Raw genomic sequence first — 19,101 nt, forward strand, 5'->3', positions numbered from 1 at the left:
CTGTAACATCATTGCAAACAAGGACAAAACTCAAAACATGTATCAAATATGAAAACTTACCTGACCAAATTTAGATAAACTGGCATTTCTGTGAGACTGCCTGTTGTGTTTCTCTGCTGCACTCTCTGCCCTGAAAATACAAATAAGAATGATTGTGTTTTCCAATTTTAAAGGTCAAATCTATACAATTACTAACAAACCAACAGAACTTTACACATTTCTAAATGCACTTCACCATTAGAACTGCTCAATCAAATGTAACAACATACAGTACCCACACGGCCACAAACTGATGTGCACTGTGTGGTAAATGTGAGTCCACAGTATTCTATTATATTCCCTTTCCTTGCGTCACTGTACTGTGGGGTTTAGTTAAAGTTCCCTCATAGAAAATATTTTTAGTATTCACCATAAAACAAAAGAAGCATGCCTGAGGTATAGGTGATTAAAAACAAACAAAGTCATAGAGTCATACAGCAAGGAAACAGACCCTTCAGAGCAACCAGTCCATGCCAAACATAGTACCAAACTAAACTAGTCCCACAGAAGTTAGATTAGATTACTTACAGTGTGGAAACAGGCCCTTCGGCCCAACAAGTCCATACCGACCCACCAAAGCGCAACCCACCCATTCCCCTACATTTACCCCTTCACCTAACCCTATGGGCAATCTAGCATGGCCAATTCACCTGACCTGCACATCTTTGGACTGTGGGAGGAAACCAGAGCACCCACGCAGACACAGGGAGAATGTGCAAATTGAATCCGGGTCTCTGGCGCTGTGAGGCAGCAGTGCTAACCACTATGCCACCATGCCGCCCCAAGTACTTGAAGAATTTAGAGAAAGAAGGAAGGAGCTCAAATAGGAAGTTAGGAGGATTGAAAGGGGTGATGAAATTCCTGGCCAGCAGGATTAAGGAGAATCCCAAGGGATTTAAAACATATATTAGAGCAAGAGAGTAGTGAGGGAAATAATAGGCCCACTTAAGGATAAAGAAGGGAGGTCATGTATGGTGCCAGAGGCAATGGGTGAGATCCTTAATGAATACATCAGTGTTCACCAATGTGAAGGATGTTGAGGTTGGGGAAAGGTGTGTGAATACTTTCAAGCAGGTCAGCATAATGAAGGAGGAAGTGTTAGGTGTCTTTTTTTTATTAGATTAGATTCCCTACAGTGTGGAAACAGGCCCTTCAGCCCAACAAGTCCACACCGACCCTCCGAAGAACAACTCACCCCGACCCATTCCCCTACATTTACCCCTGACTAATGCACTTAACTTGAAATGGATTAAGGTAGAGAAGTCCCCAGGACCACATTTGATCTATCCCAGGATACTGAGAGAGGCAAGGGAGGAAATAGCTAGGGCTTTAACAGATACCTTTGCATCCTCATTGGCCTCAAGTGAGGTTCCTGAGCACTGGAGAATGGCCAATGTTGTTCCTTAAAAAAGGGAAACAGACGTAATCCAGGTAATCAAAAGAGAAAATGCTGGAAAAATCTCAGCAGGTCTGGCAGCATCTGACAAAGGGTCAGTTAGACTCGAAACGTCAGCTGTTTTCTCTCCTTACAGATGCTGCCAGACCTGCTGAGCTTTTCCAGCATTTTCTCTTTTGGTTTCAGATTCCAGCATCCGCAGTAATTTGCTTTTATAATCCAGATAATTACAGGCCGATGAGCCTGACATCAGTGATGAGGAAGCTGTTGGAGAAGATACTGAGAGACAGGATTTATTCACATTTGGAAGCAAATGAGCTTATTAGTCATAGGCAGCATGGGTTTGTGCAGGGAAGTCATGTCTCATCAACTTGATTACGTTTTTTGAGGAGGTGACAAGGATGATTGATGAGAGAAGGGCAGTGGATACTGTCTACATGGACTCTAGTAAGTCATTAGATAAGGTCCCTCATGGCAGGCTGGTATAGGGTGAACTGGCTAGATGGATATAAAACTGGCTTGGTCTTGGAAGACAAAGTGGCAGCGGTGGAAGGGTCCTTTTTAACTGAAGATCAGCAACTAGTGGTGTCCCACAGGGGCCTTTGTTGTTTGTAATATCTATAAATGATCTGGACAAAAATGCAGGTAGCTTATTTAGTAAGTTTGCAGATGACAACATTGTGAGAGGCATAGATAGGGTGGATAGTCAGAGGCTTTTTCCTATGGTGGAAAGGTCAACAATAAGAGGGCAGGTGAGAAGGAGAAAGTTTAGGGGAGAATTGCAGGGAAAATTGTTCACACAGAAGTGGAAGTGGTAGAGGCAGGGACATTAGCAACATTTACAACTTATCTTGATAGACATGTAAACACGAGGCGAACAAAGGGACAGAAAACACATATGGGCAGTAGGTATCGGGTCTAAATAAGGGTTAGGAATCTTAGTGGGCTGAAGGGCCTGTTCCTGTGCTGTATTTTATTGTGTAAATGTAATGATAATATGGATGACTTAATGTAAATGATAGGGAAATTGATGTGTACACAGCCTACTTACCCATTCACCTTGACTTCAGGTTTTACATTCACTCCTTGTTCCTCAATTTGTTAAGCAAAACTCTCCTGCCATATTCCTCTGCCCCGCCTTCATTTGCTCAAACTTTCTTTCTTATAATTCTGCAAGATGCTTATGACATTGTAAATGCCACATTTAGTCCGGGACCATGCTGTCTGTCTGATTTACCAAAACATTCTTCAATAATTTTTTAAAAACAGTTGCCATTTATCTACTATGTCCATACTGTATTACTTTTTCTGTTCTATAAGTATTACTACTAGTTTAATTCCAGCAAGATTTCTGATGAACGTGTTCGATTTGATTTCCCATCCAGAAATCCTAACCAATTCCCCACCTGTACACTTTTACTGGATCCAATTGATGCTTTGGAATTTGTAAACTATGTACAGCATATCTCTTCCTTTACATTACAAACACATAACCTGTAAAGTTACTACACAATTGGACCTTTTGGCTGGAAAATGCAAAGGCAACCACCATGCTGCAGTTCTTCAATTTCTGCAGGTGGTGGGGGGAGCGTTGGATGGTTTAGCATCAACTAGAAGGAACCAGGGAAGGCCTGTGAAATCATGCTGGAGAAAATAGCATATCCTGAAAAGGAGATTCTTGATTTCAAAATTAATACCTAGTACATTTAAACATATACATAGGCTGAAATCAGACCATACTTCCTTTTGGCCTTGTCATATTTTTGGAGAATTGTTATATTTGTAATTAAACAGCAAAATTTTTAGTTTGTTTGTACAATTTTATGTCAAACATTCTGAATCTCATTCTTGTTGACTGTATTGAGCTAACTGACACTTTGATGTGAAACATGTCCATTCTTTATTTCTCCACATTTAACAAACGATCGAATACCAAATCAATTCCAACATTAGTGAAGTGGATACAGGCTGCTTGTTTGCATTTTCAGTGACCAATTACTGCATGGCTTCTGTCCATTGGTTTTTCTTACATGGAGCTGATCAGCTCCTGGAGTCCATAAAAGCATACCAAAAGACAACAGATTTCATAACCAGCACCTCAGTGATTTCTTTGGAGCCAGGTTGAGGGGTGTGTTAGATAGGTTACCCATGCAGAAAGCAGGCAGAGGCTCAATGAACTGAATGGCCTCCTTTTTATCTAATCATTCTCCAATTCTACGATTTCAATGTTGAGGTACCTACACAGTGACTAAACAAACGGTATGTTGAAATCACTATACATGCACCAACTCAAATAAAAGGAGCTGTATTATTTTGGAAAGTAGCATATCTTGTGCTGGTGTTCATGATTTCACAATGCAGAATTTCAACACTGCTTCACTTAGTTTTACAAGACCAATTACTGATTACCTGTTAGGATAAAATGTTGACTTTTAAATGAGTACTGACATTAATACATTGTGACTAACCAATGAAAAGAAAGACCCAGCAACATGTGTCAACAAAACGTACTTTTAGAAAAATATTAATGGTTGATTAAGCAAGCCAACATTTTGGAACAGAAGTATGTTGCAATCAGGTTTCACCAGAATGCAATATGGGTTTGTGGTTTGGACTTGTTGTCTTTAATTGCAATGGAGATGATACTCCAAAGGTTTACGAGATTGGTGCTTGGGATGAAGGAATTGCTATATGATGAGAATCTGAGTAAATCTGTATATAGTCTCTACAGTTTGCAGGGATAGAGGTGATCTGATTTAAAAAGTACAATATTCTGAAGGGGCTTGATAAGGTAAACACAGATTGTTTCCACTTATCAGGGGATCTGAAACATTCAGGCAGTTTCAGGACAAAGGGGGTAGGGTTATTTAGGTCTGAAATTAGAAGAAATTACTTCACTCAAATGAATGTGAAATTTTAAAAGTTTTTGCCCCAATGGTTTATGGATCCATTGTTGACTACAATTAAAGCTGGGGTAAATAAGTATGTTGATCTCTCAGAGAATCAAGGGTAATGGGAAGCAGTCAGGAAAATGATCAATCATGGCCATAGTGAATGACTGAGCAGACTTGATGGGTCGTACCGTTCATTTGTGCTCTAATTTCTTGTGCTTTTTTTTTAAAACTTAGATTACTTACAGTGTGGAACTAGGCCCTTCGGCCCAACTAGGCCCTTCGGCCAAACAAGTCCACACCGACCCGCCGAAGCGCAACCCACCCAGACCCATTCCCTTACATTTACCCCTTCACCTAACACTACGGGAAATTTAGCATGGCCAATTCACCTAACCTGCACATTTTTGGACTGTGGGAGGAAACCGGAGCACCCGGAGGAAACCCTCTCAGACACAGGAAGAATGCGCAAACTCCACACAGTCAGTCGCCTGAGGCGGGAATTGAACCCAGGTCTCTGGCGCTGTGAGGCAGCAGTGATAACCACTGTGCTACCGTGCCACCCACTTTTGTGGGCAAAGATAATTGAATTGTGGCAGAAACAGACAGAGCATATAAACTTTACAGTCCACCAGCATAAAAAGCCACAGTTTGCAAGAATGGTGAAAAACCAGAAATAAAGAATCTGGATTTGAAAGTGACCTTCATAACAAAACAGATGAATCGACAACGCAAGTAGAAATAAATAAGTATGACTTACATTTAAGAAGAACAGGAAACTAGGAGAAGATGATACAATATCTCTCTTAAGTAGGCATGGCATCAGTTACAGTAGCGAAAAATGCCCTTAGTTCAGAAAATCAAGATCAGAATGGATGGAGATAAGAAATAGAAAAGGTTAGAAGTTACTTTTTGGGAATGGTTGAAAGACACAGTAGTAGTAGCTATATTGTAGGACAGAATATACAGGAAGAAAGGTACTGCAATAAAAATGGAGTGATTTCAATCACTTATAAAGGAGGGGTCAGATTGACAATCACAAGGGTATGAAGACGGATTTCACTAAAGTGTATTAGAAAAATAAGTTAAAAAGTGGGACATTGGAAAGCAGCGGCAACATTTACTCGCAGCAAATATGTATTCTTAGATTAGATTAGATTAGGTTACAGTGTGGAAACAGGCCCTTCGGCCCAACAAGTCCACACCGACCCGCCGAAGCGAAACCCACCCATACCCCTACATTTACCCCTTACCTAACACTACGGGCAATTTAGTATGGCCAATTCACCTGACCCTGCACATCTTTGGACTGTGGGAGGAAACCGGAGCACCCGGAGGAAACCCACGCAGACACGGGGAGAACGTGCAAACTCCACACAGTCAGTCGCCTGAGGCGGGAATTGAACCCGGGTCTCTGGCGCTGTGAGGCAGCAGTGCTAACCACTTGTGCAAAAGAAGGACTCAAAGGGAAGTATCATAGAATCCCTCCAGTGTGGAAGCAGGCATTTGGCCCCTGAGTCCATGCTGACCCTCTGAACAACATCCCACCCAGACCCACCCTACTACCTCATTCCTGTAAGCTTGACTTTTCCATCACTAACCCACCTAGCCTGCACACTCCTGGACACTATGGGTAATTTAGCATGGCCAGTCTACCTAACCTGCACATCTTTGGAGTGTGGGAGGAAATCAGAGCACTCGGACAAAATCCCATGCAGATACGAGGAGAATGTGCAAACTCCACATGAACAGTCTTCTGAGGGTGGAATTGACCTGGGTCCCTGGTGCTGTGAGGATGCTAAACACTGAGCTACCATCTTGCCCTAGGAATACAGAGTTATTAGAATTTATTTTTGCTATTACCTGGATTGTGCGAGTGTGCACTTAAGGGGAATCAAAATTAACATAACAGGGAGAAGGAAATAGAGGATATAAAGAAGAGTTTGATAAGAAATTCTGAGGGATGCTCATCGAGAGCATGAACATTACCATTGGCTGAATGGCCTATTTCTTCACTGTATACTTTGCAAGATAAAACATATCTCAGAAAAATAGTCTGTTAAATAATTGAGCAAAATGTTTTTAGTAAAATGCTCTTATAAAGCACCTTTAAGATGAGCTTAAAAAAATGGGACCATCAGGAAATTTGTGAAGATCCTAAAAGCCAGTCAGGCTCTAACAAAACTCAGTGCCCGTGTAATAAAGTAACCAGTAGTCTTTGTGTCATGATGTGCAACAATTATGTGTAACAAAACCAATAGAATAGAGACTTTGCATGAGATTGGTCAGGCAGGAAGGCCAGAGGAAATGGTTCATTGTAAGCTCAGCCTACAACAGTCAGATAAAAATATCACCTCTCCCAGGGCTGTCAGGATTGTGGAAAATAATCTGAATCTAGTTCCCAGACCAAAAAAAAACACACATTTGTTCATGACCTGGGAAACTGTGGCTTCAAACTCAGGGAAATGGAACTAAATCAGTGTGTGCAACTTTATGAGATTGCCATTAAAGGTATCTTGTTATCTCTCCAGAAGGGACATTACTCCAGCTCTGTCCTGCTCCAAATTTGACTGAACGTTCTCAATGCGTCTCTGGCGCTGTGAGGCAGCAGTGCTAACCACTGTGCCACCGTGCCGCCCAGACTTTGTTATCTCTCCAGAAGGGACATTACTCCAGCTCTGTCCTGCTCCAAATTTGACTGAACGTTCTCAATGCTGGCAGTCAGTTCCAAGATTGGAAATTTTAAAATTCAAGCACAAAACAGTAATTTCTGTTTATCATCACACTATGAAAAATGTTGAACTAAATGTCATACCATGGTGTGTGGCAGTTGTGCGTCAAGGACATAGAGCGCACTCCAAGTTCATAAAACATCCTTAAGGCTGCCAGACTGCTGTCAATGGAGTGTCCTCCTTCAATGCTGATGAGACAAGCTATTTTTTTAGTCTTGTTAATGCCTAGAATCAAAGAAATTCACACATTATTATCATAGACGTAAATTCAAAAATGCCCAATTTCCAGATGAGACATTCACAACAGGTACCTTCTGAAGTTGTAACCAACTCAAAGTCTGGATACTTCATGCACATCCGTTTGATGACATCTATCTGTTCCAGGGTCAGGCGAACAGCATCTTTGTGTTGGGCTGAGCACAGTACAAATGAAGACCACATCTACAATGAATAATGAAATCAGTTTGTATTTATTGCATACATTGTGACTTTTGAGAATGCTGTTGTTTGAGCAAGATGAAAGGTAAGATGAAACATCATGTATGTATATAATAGACAACCTGAGAAATTAGCTGATTCAAATATTGGGAGGATCAAAGCCATTATCTCTATGCACCTTATTTCAAGGAATGGTAGAAATGCATACAGATATCTGCCATTTTGCTCATTGTAGACATGCCAGCCAAAAACAAACTAAATCACTGCTCAGCTCTTGAACAGTTGCAGGTTTTTTGTAGGTTACAGAACCACAAGTGCATATCCAAGTACATTTTAAATGCCATGAGGGTTTCTGCCTCTGCTACCCTTTAGGCTATGAAAGACCACCCCATGGGTAAAATTATTCTTCTTTAAATACTATTGTTTATATTGTAAATCTCAGCACCCTCATTATCTCCTCTTTGTTAAAACTAATTTAATGGAATATTGCTACTGTTGTGGTGTTTTATGACAGATGAATAAACATTGATAGCTATTCATTTATTTTCAACTCACAATAATCAAGGATTGATTTTAGCTTAACAAATCCACAGATTGCAAGTTTTAGGCAGTTCAGCAGAGAATGACTCGGGTAAGAAGCAAATATAGCTTCTACCTTAAAAAGAGTACAGAACACTTCAAGGAAAGCACCATTACCTCAGAAGAAAATATTAGCTTGTACGACTTGCAGACCAAGAATGTGTGGTCAATAGTCTGACGGTTATTAAACATCTAAGTTCTCACTTTTGGGAACGCTCGTGTAAGAAGACTTCACAGTTCACAGGAAAGAACTGGGATATCCAACAATGTCAAACTTCAAGTTTTTGATTTGGAGATGCTGGTGTTGGACTGGGGTGGACAAAGTTAAAAATCACACAACACCAAGTTATAGTCCAACAGGTTTATTTGGAAAGTTCATTAGGAAGGAGCAGTGCTCCAAAAGCTATTGCTTCCAAATAAACCTTTGGACTATAACCTGGCGTTGTGTGATTTTTAATTTCAAGTTTTTGCAATGCAAGGTAATTTCTGCCATTGAATTGTAGTAAAGTGATGGGATTAGGGAATAGTTTGAAACTTTGTCTTACTTGACATTTTATCTTTCTTTGTGCTCTATACCTGGATAACTCGGTTTGTTTATTTTGTTTCTGTTTTCTGTGTAATAAACTCCTGGATGTTTAAGAAAAGCTGCAGCCTCAAATGAAAAGTTTCATTCGCTGACCATTACATCAACTCAAAGAAAGTTACCTATCGAGCCAGGTTTAGACCTGGGATCTGTCTTGTCCAGTATTACCATCATAACAGTTTGTGTTCCTCACAGCCCTGTTTACCATTTCATTTTCTGCCTGTTTAGCTTTTATTTCTCCTGGTTTTCTCCACATTTTATTTTCTTGGATTGGCATTGATTGGATGGCTATCTGCTTCCATTTTAGTTGTTTATTTTTGATAAATATCTCATTGGTGACAAGATTGATGGTTATACACTTGTGCTGTGAGACAGAAGAATGTCAAGATTAAATTGTGGAGGCAGGAGATCTGATACGCACGTTTGATGATTATCTTTCAGAATTGGAAAGTTTATACACTGAACCTTCTGCCAGAAAATCAGATCAATGGTGATTTAAGCAAATTACTACTGATGTTAGAAATCTGAAACAAACAGTGATTATTGAAAAATCTCAGCAGGTCTGGCAGCAGCTGAAGAGATAGAAACAGAGTTAACATTTTGAGTCTGGTATAACTCTTTGTCCGAACTTCTTATTCTGAACTCTAACTCAATTTCTTTCTGCACAGATCCTGCCAGACCTCCTGAGTTTCTCCATCATTCCCTGTGTTTGTGTGAGATTATATTTGTCTGGGTAGCTTGAAGGATTAGACTGCCATTTCTCATTCCATACTTCCTTACAGATAAGTTATAGCAAATAATTTTGTTTCCATTTTGCCATTTTCCAATACCCAGCCGCCAGTCCCTCATCCTGAAGAGTTAAGTAATATTGTGCTGTTATTCTACAGGCTTTGGCCAACTTGCTCTAATTCACGAAGTGCCCAGTTTTCGTTCATGATCTAGATAATTGGAGGTTGTGTTCTCAGGTAAGCATGTAAACTAAACCCAAACCTTTGCCTTCCCAATGACTACACAAATGAACTTCAGCACAGGTCCAACCTAACAAGTAGGAACGACCTAGTTAAATTTCTCCCATCAGATCCAGGGACACCAAGCAGATTGGAGCACTTCCCCTGCTGTAGTTAGGGACAGTCAGCTTAATTCAGCTCAAACTGGGCACTTTTTGATTCATTCAGCTTAGCTGCTGCCTGGATAAACTTACTGAGCCAAGCAGCTGATTTTATGGGAAAGTCTGAGGCTACATAAGACAGAAAGAAAGATCTGGTCAGTTAACTTAAGATTTACCAAATCTGGATAATTGCTTTTCATATGTTTGTGAAATAAATTAACAGTTTGTTTTTGGCCATTAAGAAAAATTAAGATATTGCAGCAATATGAAGTTGATATAGATCAACCATGATCTTATTAAACTGGAGAACAACTCAAAGGGCTGAATAGACTATTGCTGCTTTTAGTTTTTCTGTTGAGAATAAGGATTGATAAGAAGGGTCACTTAAACTGGAGTAAAGTTTATTTTCTGTTATAATTTCTGTTCACTCCTTTACTCAAAATTCTAATTCCATTTGTAAAACATCAACATCACATTTTTGTTGAATTCTCATCCACACCCTTCCATCATAAATAAAGGTTAATTAAAACTCTTTCTTTTGCAGTTGGTAATTCACTCAGTAATGTGTATACTTAAAGTGATTCACAGTGAAATGCTGCTGCTACTTGCAGTTATTCCTCCCTGTGGTTCTGCTGTCATGGAATGTTGTGGTCTGTCTTGTGCCATTTTCACTTATGAAGTTACTTATCTACAACCACCCTGTGACATCCAGCATCCGACGTTGTCTGGGTTGAACCCTCTTTCAGCTGACCTCTACTTTGCAATCTAGAAGACATCTCTGTAGCTTTTCTACTCCAACCAAATGGCCAAAATACTGACATTTTGTTTTCTGGATGTCATTTTTTGAGTTCTATTTCATTTTCAGTATCTTTTCGTTGATCATAAACTTTGTACATGGAACTTTTAGCACATGTTTTAACATCCACATTTCAATGTCTTTTATTTTCTTCCACAGATTATTAATTCTTAATTCTAAGGCATACAGGCTCATTGATAGAATGTAGCATTTTGAGTGTTATTTCTTGTTACAAGCTTGAGTTTCCTTGTTGTTAACTTGTCCTTCACCTTAAAATTACTTCTGGCTATCTCTATCCTTTGAACTTCCCCATCACATCTGCTATATTCTATAATCATTTAATCCTAAATAGAGAAAATTATCTGCTTGTTCCAATGTGATAGCATCCATTTTAATCTTCACTCGAGTTTCTTCTAATTCTTTTACCTATTTTTGTTAATGTAAAGTTATTATAGATCTTCATTTCAGAATATAAAAGATTAAAATTGCACAGGCCTCAATAATTTGAGCTGATGTTATAATAGATGTCAATTAGGCAACTAATTAGCTAGACTGGAGTGCCTAGTCTCCTTTCACTTTCTGTTAAGTATAAAGGCCCTAATTGAAGTGATTTTAAATAGTCTAAGGAAATTATACTAACAGAATTAACATAACATTTCATTTTGTAACCATTGAGAATCATGTTAGAATTCCATTGTGCAAACAGAAGACCCTAAGGGTCCTCAAGAAATTAATCTCGTGTTCTAAACTGCTCATGTCTTTCTAAAGAGCTTGGGTGCATGATGGCTCAGTGATTAGCACTGCTGCCTCAGTGCCAGGGACCCTGGTTTGATTCCAAACTTAGGTGACTGTGTGGAAATTGCACATTCTCCCTATATCTGCATGGATTTCTCCCACAGTCCAAATATTTGCAGATTAAGTGAATTAGCCATGGTAAATGCGGGGTTATAGGGATAGGGTAATGGGCTAAGTGTAGAGTCAGAGGTTCAGTACAGATTCAAGGAGCTGAATAGCCTCTTTCCACACTGTTGGGATTCCATGAATTTAACCACTAAATTACAGTATATAATTACATCTTGTTAACCCTAGATTTTAAATAGTGGTATCAAGAAGCAATGAGACTTTGCTTGAGATGTAACTTTTGGATACCCAGGACTGCTGACCAGGAGAACAGCTTAAATTATTTGAATGTTCCTTAATTCAGTGGAAACGCTACCTAAATATTTGATTTTAGATGTTGGACATTAAGCTTTGAGTAAATGTTTTGACTGAAAAAATTATATTTACCTGAAATTCCTTATGCTGGCTTAAAAGAATGAACCATGTAACTGCAAAACCAAATCAAACTGATTTAAACTGACCCTTAACTGAGAGTATGCATGAATTATTTCAGCCCTGGAACAGGCAAGGATTAACTTCATCACATCATGTACAATCACACAACACCAAGGAAACCAAGGCACTGGAAACAGTATGACAACGAGTATAACAAAATCCCTGGTTGTGGTAGAGAAGGAACCCATTACAAAGTACAGCCTAACAGAGTGCAGAGCTGTACACAAGAGATCTCATGATGATCTCCATATGCTCCACTGCCTACAATCAAAGCAGAAAATAAAGCCTGTAGAGATCTATAAACAGTTGCCTGACTTGTGATGGTTTGTTATAAATTAATGCTAAATAAATTCTCTGTCTGCTTTCTGTCACCTTCTTATCTCACCTCCAAAACCTATCTAAAATGTAAAGCAGAGACCAACACTGTGCAAAACCTGCAGCCCAAAACGGTGAATAATTTAGAATTAAATGGACCAGTCTCACTCAAAAAGATCACAAATTCAGCTAGAATGGTGAAAATATCCATTTTTGAAGGAACAGGATGAACACCTGCAGAAAACGTTTCCAGACTTTTAACCTCTTGATGCCTGACATGAATATTACTTTTAACATTATGGCATTGGCTAGAGTTGTCCAGATATTCAGGTCTGTCACAGTGGTTTTTTAAAGATTGCCATTAACCAAGCAGCTGAGAATTTAAAATAATCACCACTACAACTTCCAAACTGCCCTGTGGAAGACCATTCCATTGTATTTGAAAAGGCAACTCATCGCCACCGTCTTGAGGAAATTAGGGAATGCCAATAAATGCTGGCCCTGGCAGTAATGCCCATATGCCATGAAATAATTGTGAAAATACATTCCCAGTATGGGATGAAACTGCCGTATGCCAGGTGTAAAATGGCTTTGGCCAGGTCATGGCCTAAAGCTTCAATATTCAACTAAAGCACTTGTTAATTTGAAATGATAAAATTGTTGCTCATTACGAAAGTTCAATGCACTCTACCAGCCATTTCATGTTCTCCATAATTCACACCTTGCAGAATGTACCAGGCACTTCGGTTCAAAACAAGGCTTTTTTTTTCTATTCATTCATGGGATGTGAACATCTCTGGCCAGGTCAGCATTTGTTTCTCATCCCAAGTTGCCCTTGAGAAGGTGAGGTGCATTCTTGAGCCACTTTAGTCCACTTCATGTACATATACCGACAATGGTGTTAGGGAGGGTGTTCCAGGATTCTGATCCAACGACACTGATGGTAGGGCCATATATAATCCAACTCAGGATGGTATGTGGCTCAGAGGGTTGACATGAGGTAGGGAGAGAGGGGAAGGAACAAGCAATGAAAGGAAAGCAGAAGAAGAAAATTGAGAAAATATACCTGGGCTCCTACATTTCCTTCTTTTAGTTTGTTAATATTTGTATTTGTCTTGTTCAAAGTTTTCAAGTCAACTGCAGTCAGGTTGTTGTTAAAGTATCTTCTCAGTTGTAGTGCTAAATCATTGTGGCTAAGACCAATAACAAATAATTATCAGCTTATTCAAAATGCTACCTGTAGAAGTTAAATTATTTTGATTCTGGTTAACAGTATTTGGCCAATATTTGTTCATCCAACTTACAGTCTCCCATCACTGAAAGCAATCATTTCTTAAATAATGATTTTGACTTAATTTCAGAAGTATTTTTCATGTGTTGGTTATTAATTGTCAATCTTATCTCATTCCATTCCTATCTATGCAGAGAACAACCTGCAAAGGGGTCTTTTTCTATCACTACATCAATTCCCCTTTGTACCCAAAGGATTTATCCTTGGCTCCCTTTATTTCTCAGCTACATTCTCACCCAAAAGCAGAATGTCATTTATTCTGACAACACTCAAGTCCGCTATCTTTCAACCCCATTCCACTGCTACTGATTCCTCATAGTCTTGTCTGCTACTACTTGCAATCATAAATTTTGCCCAACCAAATTCAGTTATGAACTCTATTCCTTACCCACTGACTTTCATTGGTCGCCATTGGACCAAAGCAGATTATTCAAACTTGATGCCCTATTTGACTCAGTTGAACTTCCAGCCTCAAATATGCTCCATTATGTACCAAGAATACTACCTTTTTCCACCTCTCTTTACCCGTATCAGCCTTTGTTCCTTTCTGTTAATGCTACTACTTATTTTATTTAGTTTAACATGCTCTGTTGCTGGATTTCAATTTGTTTCTCATTTCTAAATATTTTACACTGCGGTGAACTAGGTTTTCTAAATAGTGAATACTGAGTGAGGAAGTAAGATAAATATAGTGAACATACCCATCGATTAAACGAGCAGATTCCATGATTTCAATTACTTTCTTGCTTCTTTGGGCCACCAGTCTGGTGGAAAGTAGTAAGAGTGGAAATAAAACTGGGTAGAATGGTGCCCAGAAACCCATCTTGCCAGAAACAATATTGCTCTCAGAATTGGGGAGATACGATAAGTGACATTCTATATGACAATGGACACAATGAGCTGCGAGGAGAAAACAAAACAAGTGCAGAATTAAATCTGTGCCACAACTCTTTCATTCAGAGACAGATGCTGTACTGAGGCTGCTGGAAATAATTGCTTCTTTTTCTTGTTGAAGGGTGAATGTATGTATTTGTGACTGGGTGGTGGAGGGAGGAGAAGAGATTGGGAAAAAAAAGAGTTTCCAGAAGATTCCAACTGACTAATGGATATTTATGCTCACTTTTATCTAGTGTGGCTTACTCACTGCAGTTCAGAGAGAAGAATGGGGAAAACATATTTATAAAGTTCTGTTCAAGACTCAAAGCACTCCACAGTGAATAAAACTTCGTGAAGTACAGCCACTATCATTATGTTGGATATAATGCAGTCAAATCACACACTGCAACATCCCAAAATTTTAAAGGATTACCATGTCATTGTACTTTTAGCAATGTTCTTTAATGGATGAATGTTAGGCAGTACAGTAGGGACATCATAAGGAACAGTGGACTAATACTAATGTTACTGGAGTAGCAATCCAGAAAACTCAGGCGTATACACCAAGAACATGAATTCAGAATCACTGCAGCAACTGGTGACATTTTAAGTTCAATGAATTAGTAAATCTGGATTTTTTTTAAAAAAAGCTGGTCATTAGCCTCAAAAAAAAAATGTCCTTTGGAGAAGAAAATTCACCGTCCTTACCTGAATTATTCAACAAGTTGCTTCAGAACAGCACAATGGTTGGTTCTTAACTTGCCCTCTGAAATGTCCTGGGGAAGGCTATCTGGTTTGATTTAATCGGTCTCTGTAGCAGGAATGGCAATGGAACATTGGCCCAATCAACATGGCAGAGCTCTCATTATAAACGTTTGTGGAGCTTCTGTCAATATTGGGAGAGCTGAACCACCGATTAATCAAGCAACAGCCTGATATAGTCATACTCCGAATCATACCTTATAAATGTGCCAGACACAATCACCACCATTACTGGATACATCCTTTTCCATCGATAGGACAGACCCACTGAAGATGGCCCACTGTGGCATACAGTCAGCAAGCAATTGCCCTCAATATTGACTCTAGATCTATGAAGCGTCATGGTATCAGGTCAAAGAATGGCAAAAGAAACATGCAGTTAATGGCTTTCATGTTCCTCCATGCCAAGCCCCTTTTCCCAGAAAGAAAAACCTTGTGAGTTACACAGACTGATCCAACTCATTTCACATACATCAAAATAGGGCTCTGGTATGACCAGTACCTTCACTGTGTGACTTTTTTTAATGTGTTTTTTTGCCTCAGTGTTAGAACAGGAACTGACAGCAATAAAGACATATAATGTACTCAGTGTAAGGCACTTCAATAGCCACCACCGAGAGTAGTTTGGTACATTACTGATCATCTAGCCAAGTCATGAAGAACGTTATTTTTCTGACAAGGCCTGCAATAGGTGGTGAGGGAAAACTAGTGAAAGGAGAAAATAGCTAGACTTCATCCTCACCTAGCTACCTGTCATAGAGGGTCTGATCATGACAGTATTGGTAGGTATGGTCAGCACACAGTCCTTATGGAGACAAAGTCCCATCAACATAGAACTTCAGAAACCATGGAAAAATGATACAACACAGAAGGGGGGCATTCGGCCCAGCTGTCCATGCCATCCCAAAGACACCCAGATGTGTTTTCTAAATAGATCCATAGAAATTACACACTGAGGGTACCCTCCATTATATTGTGTGGCAATTACCAATAAGCTAAATGGGATAGATTTTGAACAGACTCAACAGTTCAGAACAGAGCACCAATGAGGCACAGGGAGCAATAAACAACAGAATTGTGCTCACCACAATAAGTAGCCTGTGATTTGACGTACTCCTCAATCTACCCTTTCTATCAACAACAGATCAGCTCTAGTTCAATGAGAAGTGCAGGAGTGCAAGTCAGGAGCAGCAGCAGGCAGAGTTAAAATTGTGTTGCCCATCTCGGATGGTTTCACCACGAGACTGCAAACATGCTACATAACAGAAGCAGCATGCAGCAGAGAGCTAAACAATTCCACGAGCAATTGATCAAAGCTCTGCAGAACTGCCACAACCTCATCATCATCAATGATGGAAAAGTCCAGCACATCAGTGCAAAAAACAAGGCTGAATCATTTGCACCAACCTTCCATTTCAGCCACATGCTGAGGTTTGTAGCATACCAGAGGCTAAAGAATCATTGAGTCAGAGTTCTACATCGAGTTTTGAGAAGATTTGTCGCTCAGGTTGAGGTTTTGGATGTAGGTTTGCTCGCTGAGTTCATTTCCAGACATATCATTACCTTACTAGGTAACATCTTCAGTGGACTTTATGCAAAGCAATACTGAAACTTCCTGCTTTCTATTTATATGTTTGGGTTTCTTTGGGTTAGTGATGTCATTTCCTTTGGTGATGTCATTTCCTGTGGTGAAGTCACTTTCTATTCTTTTTCTCAGGGAGTGGTAGATGGGGTCTAACTCGATGTGTTTGTTGATAGCGTTCTTGTTGGAATGCCATGCTTCTAGGAATTCTCGTGCATGTCTTTGTTTGGCTTGTCCTAGGATGGATGTATTGTCCCAGTCGAAGTGGTGTCCTTTCTCATCCACATGTGAGAAACTAGTGAGAGAGGGTCATGCCTTTTTATCATACAGCATGAAAACAGATCCTTCAGTCCACTCATCCATGCCAACCAGATGTCCTAAATTAATCTAGTCCCATTTACCAATGTTTGGCCCATATTCCTCTAAACCTTTTCTATTCATATGCCCATCCAGATGCTTTTTAAATGTTGTAATTGTACCAGCCTCCACCACCTCCTCTGGCAGCTCATGCCATACACACACCACCCTCTGTGAGAAGAAGTTACCCCTTAGATCCCTTTTAAATCTTTCCCCTCTTGACCTAAACCTGTGCTCTCTCATTTTGGGTGCCCTTACCTAGGGGAAAGGATGTTGGCTATTCACGCTACCCATGCCCCTCATGATTTTATAAACCTCTATAAGGTCACCCCTCAGCCTCCAAAGCTCCAGGGAAAACAGCCCCAGCATATTCAGCCTTTCTCTGTAGCTCAAACCTTCCAACCCTGGCAAAATTCTTGTAAATCTTTTCAAGTTTCACATCTTTCCTATAGCAGGGAGACCAGAATTAAATGCAGTTTTTCAAAAGTAGCCCAACCAATGTCCTGTACAGCCACAACATGACCTCCCAACTCCTATTCTCAATGCACTGACCAATTAAGGTAAGCATACCAAATGGCTTCTTCACTATCCTGTCCACCAGCGATTCCACTTTCAAGGAACTATGAACCCGCATTCCTTGGTCTCTTTGTTAGGCAACACTCCCCAGGACCTTACCATTAAGTGTATAACTCCAGTTCTGATTTGCTTTTCCAAAATGCAGAACCTCACATTTATCTAAATTAAACTCCATCTGTCACCCCTTGGCCTATCCACCTATCTGATCAAGGTTCCATTTTAATGTGAAGTAACCTTCACTGTCTACTACACCATCAATTTTGGTGTCATCTGCAAACTTATTAACCATACTTTCTATATTCACATCCAGATCATTTATATAAATGCCAGTCTTTAACCAATTTAGTTCACTCCATATGATATCAAAAAGCAACAGAAGAAACTCACGATCACAAAGGCTAGGGTTCTAACAACATTCAACGAGTTGCACTGAAGACTCTGAACTAGCAGTGCCCTTAGCTGATCTGTTCTAGTATAGCCACAACTCTAGCATCTACCTGACAAATGTAGAAGATTCCCCAGGCATGACCTGTCAACAAAAAGGCAGGACAAATCCAATTAGCACTCAATCAGTTGTCCACAAACATTAACACTACGGTGGAAAATGAAATAGCAATGACCTGCTCAGCCTATGTTCCACCAGGGCCATTCAGCTCCTGATCTCATCACCATCTTGGTTCAAACAGTGAGACAGACTGTCTTTGACTTCAAAGCAGCATTGATGGAGTGTGACATCAAGGAGCCCTGGAAAATTTAGAATCAACGAGAACTTGGGAATAAAACTTTCCACTGCTTGGAATAATACCTAGTACAAATGAAAACAGTGGTGGCTAACAGTGATCAGTTATTTGACTCTCATGATATTTCTGCAGGAGTTCCTTAGGGTAATGTCCTAAGTCCAACCATCAAAAGCTGCGTCATCAATGACGTTCCCTCAACCAGAACATTTGCTGGTGATTGCATAATGCCCAGCACCGTTTGCCATTCTTAGAAAGTGAAGCAGCAAAAACCACACAGCATTCAGGCTTGGCCTGACATGTAACAAGTAACATTCACAGCACCAAAATACCGGACATGTACTGTCTCCAGCAGGAGAGAATTTAACCTTCTCCTCTTGATTTCAACATTACTAAATATCTGATTATTCTGTGAGAGTTGTCATTGAATAGAAACTTAGCGAGTTTTGAGCAGATTTGTAGCTCAGATTGAGGTTCTGGATGTAGGTTCCAGCTCAGCGAGCAGAACTACATCCTGAATGGAAACTTAACCAGAGAAACCACGTAAATGTTTGTGGCTACAAGAGCAGATTGGAGGCTGGGAATTCTGCAGTGAATAACTCACTTCTTCCTTCCCCGAAGCCTGCCTACCATCCACAAGGAGCAAGCCATACAGCACAGAAACTAACCCTTTGGTCCAACTCACCCACTCCGACCAGACACTCCAAT

General features: G+C 39.9%; 1 protein-coding gene across 11 annotated transcripts in view; it reads right to left on the reverse strand.

Annotated features, from left to right (window-relative positions):
• Positions 1–19,101, reverse strand: part of dpep2 (dipeptidase 2) — a 73,117-nt gene that overhangs the window by 39,560 nt on the left and 14,456 nt on the right. For 6 of the 11 annotated variants that reach the window (XR_006314146.1, XM_043707025.1, XM_043707022.1 and 3 more), the window contains 5 exons: positions 14,205–14,403; positions 13,279–13,405; positions 7,370–7,499; positions 7,142–7,283; positions 61–130 (listed from right to left, as the gene is read on the reverse strand). Coding sequence is in view for 10 of the 11 variants with exons in the window: in XM_043707022.1 (XP_043562957.1) it covers positions 61–130; positions 7,142–7,283; positions 7,370–7,499; positions 13,279–13,405; positions 14,205–14,403 (668 nt within the window). In the remaining variant the exon portion in view is untranslated. Of the gene's footprint in view, positions 1–60; positions 131–7,141; positions 7,284–7,369; positions 7,500–13,278; positions 13,406–14,204; positions 14,404–15,087; positions 15,689–16,226; positions 16,447–16,548; positions 16,662–19,078; position 19,101 lie in introns of those variants that run through there. The other 5 variants (XM_043707026.1, XM_043707023.1, XM_043707029.1 and 2 more) reach the window with 5 other exon arrangements.

Source organism: Chiloscyllium plagiosum, chromosome 17 (genome assembly GCF_004010195.1).
Source record: "Chiloscyllium plagiosum isolate BGI_BamShark_2017 chromosome 17, ASM401019v2, whole genome shotgun sequence".
NCBI classification, from domain to species: Eukaryota; Metazoa; Chordata; class Chondrichthyes; order Orectolobiformes; family Hemiscylliidae; genus Chiloscyllium; species Chiloscyllium plagiosum.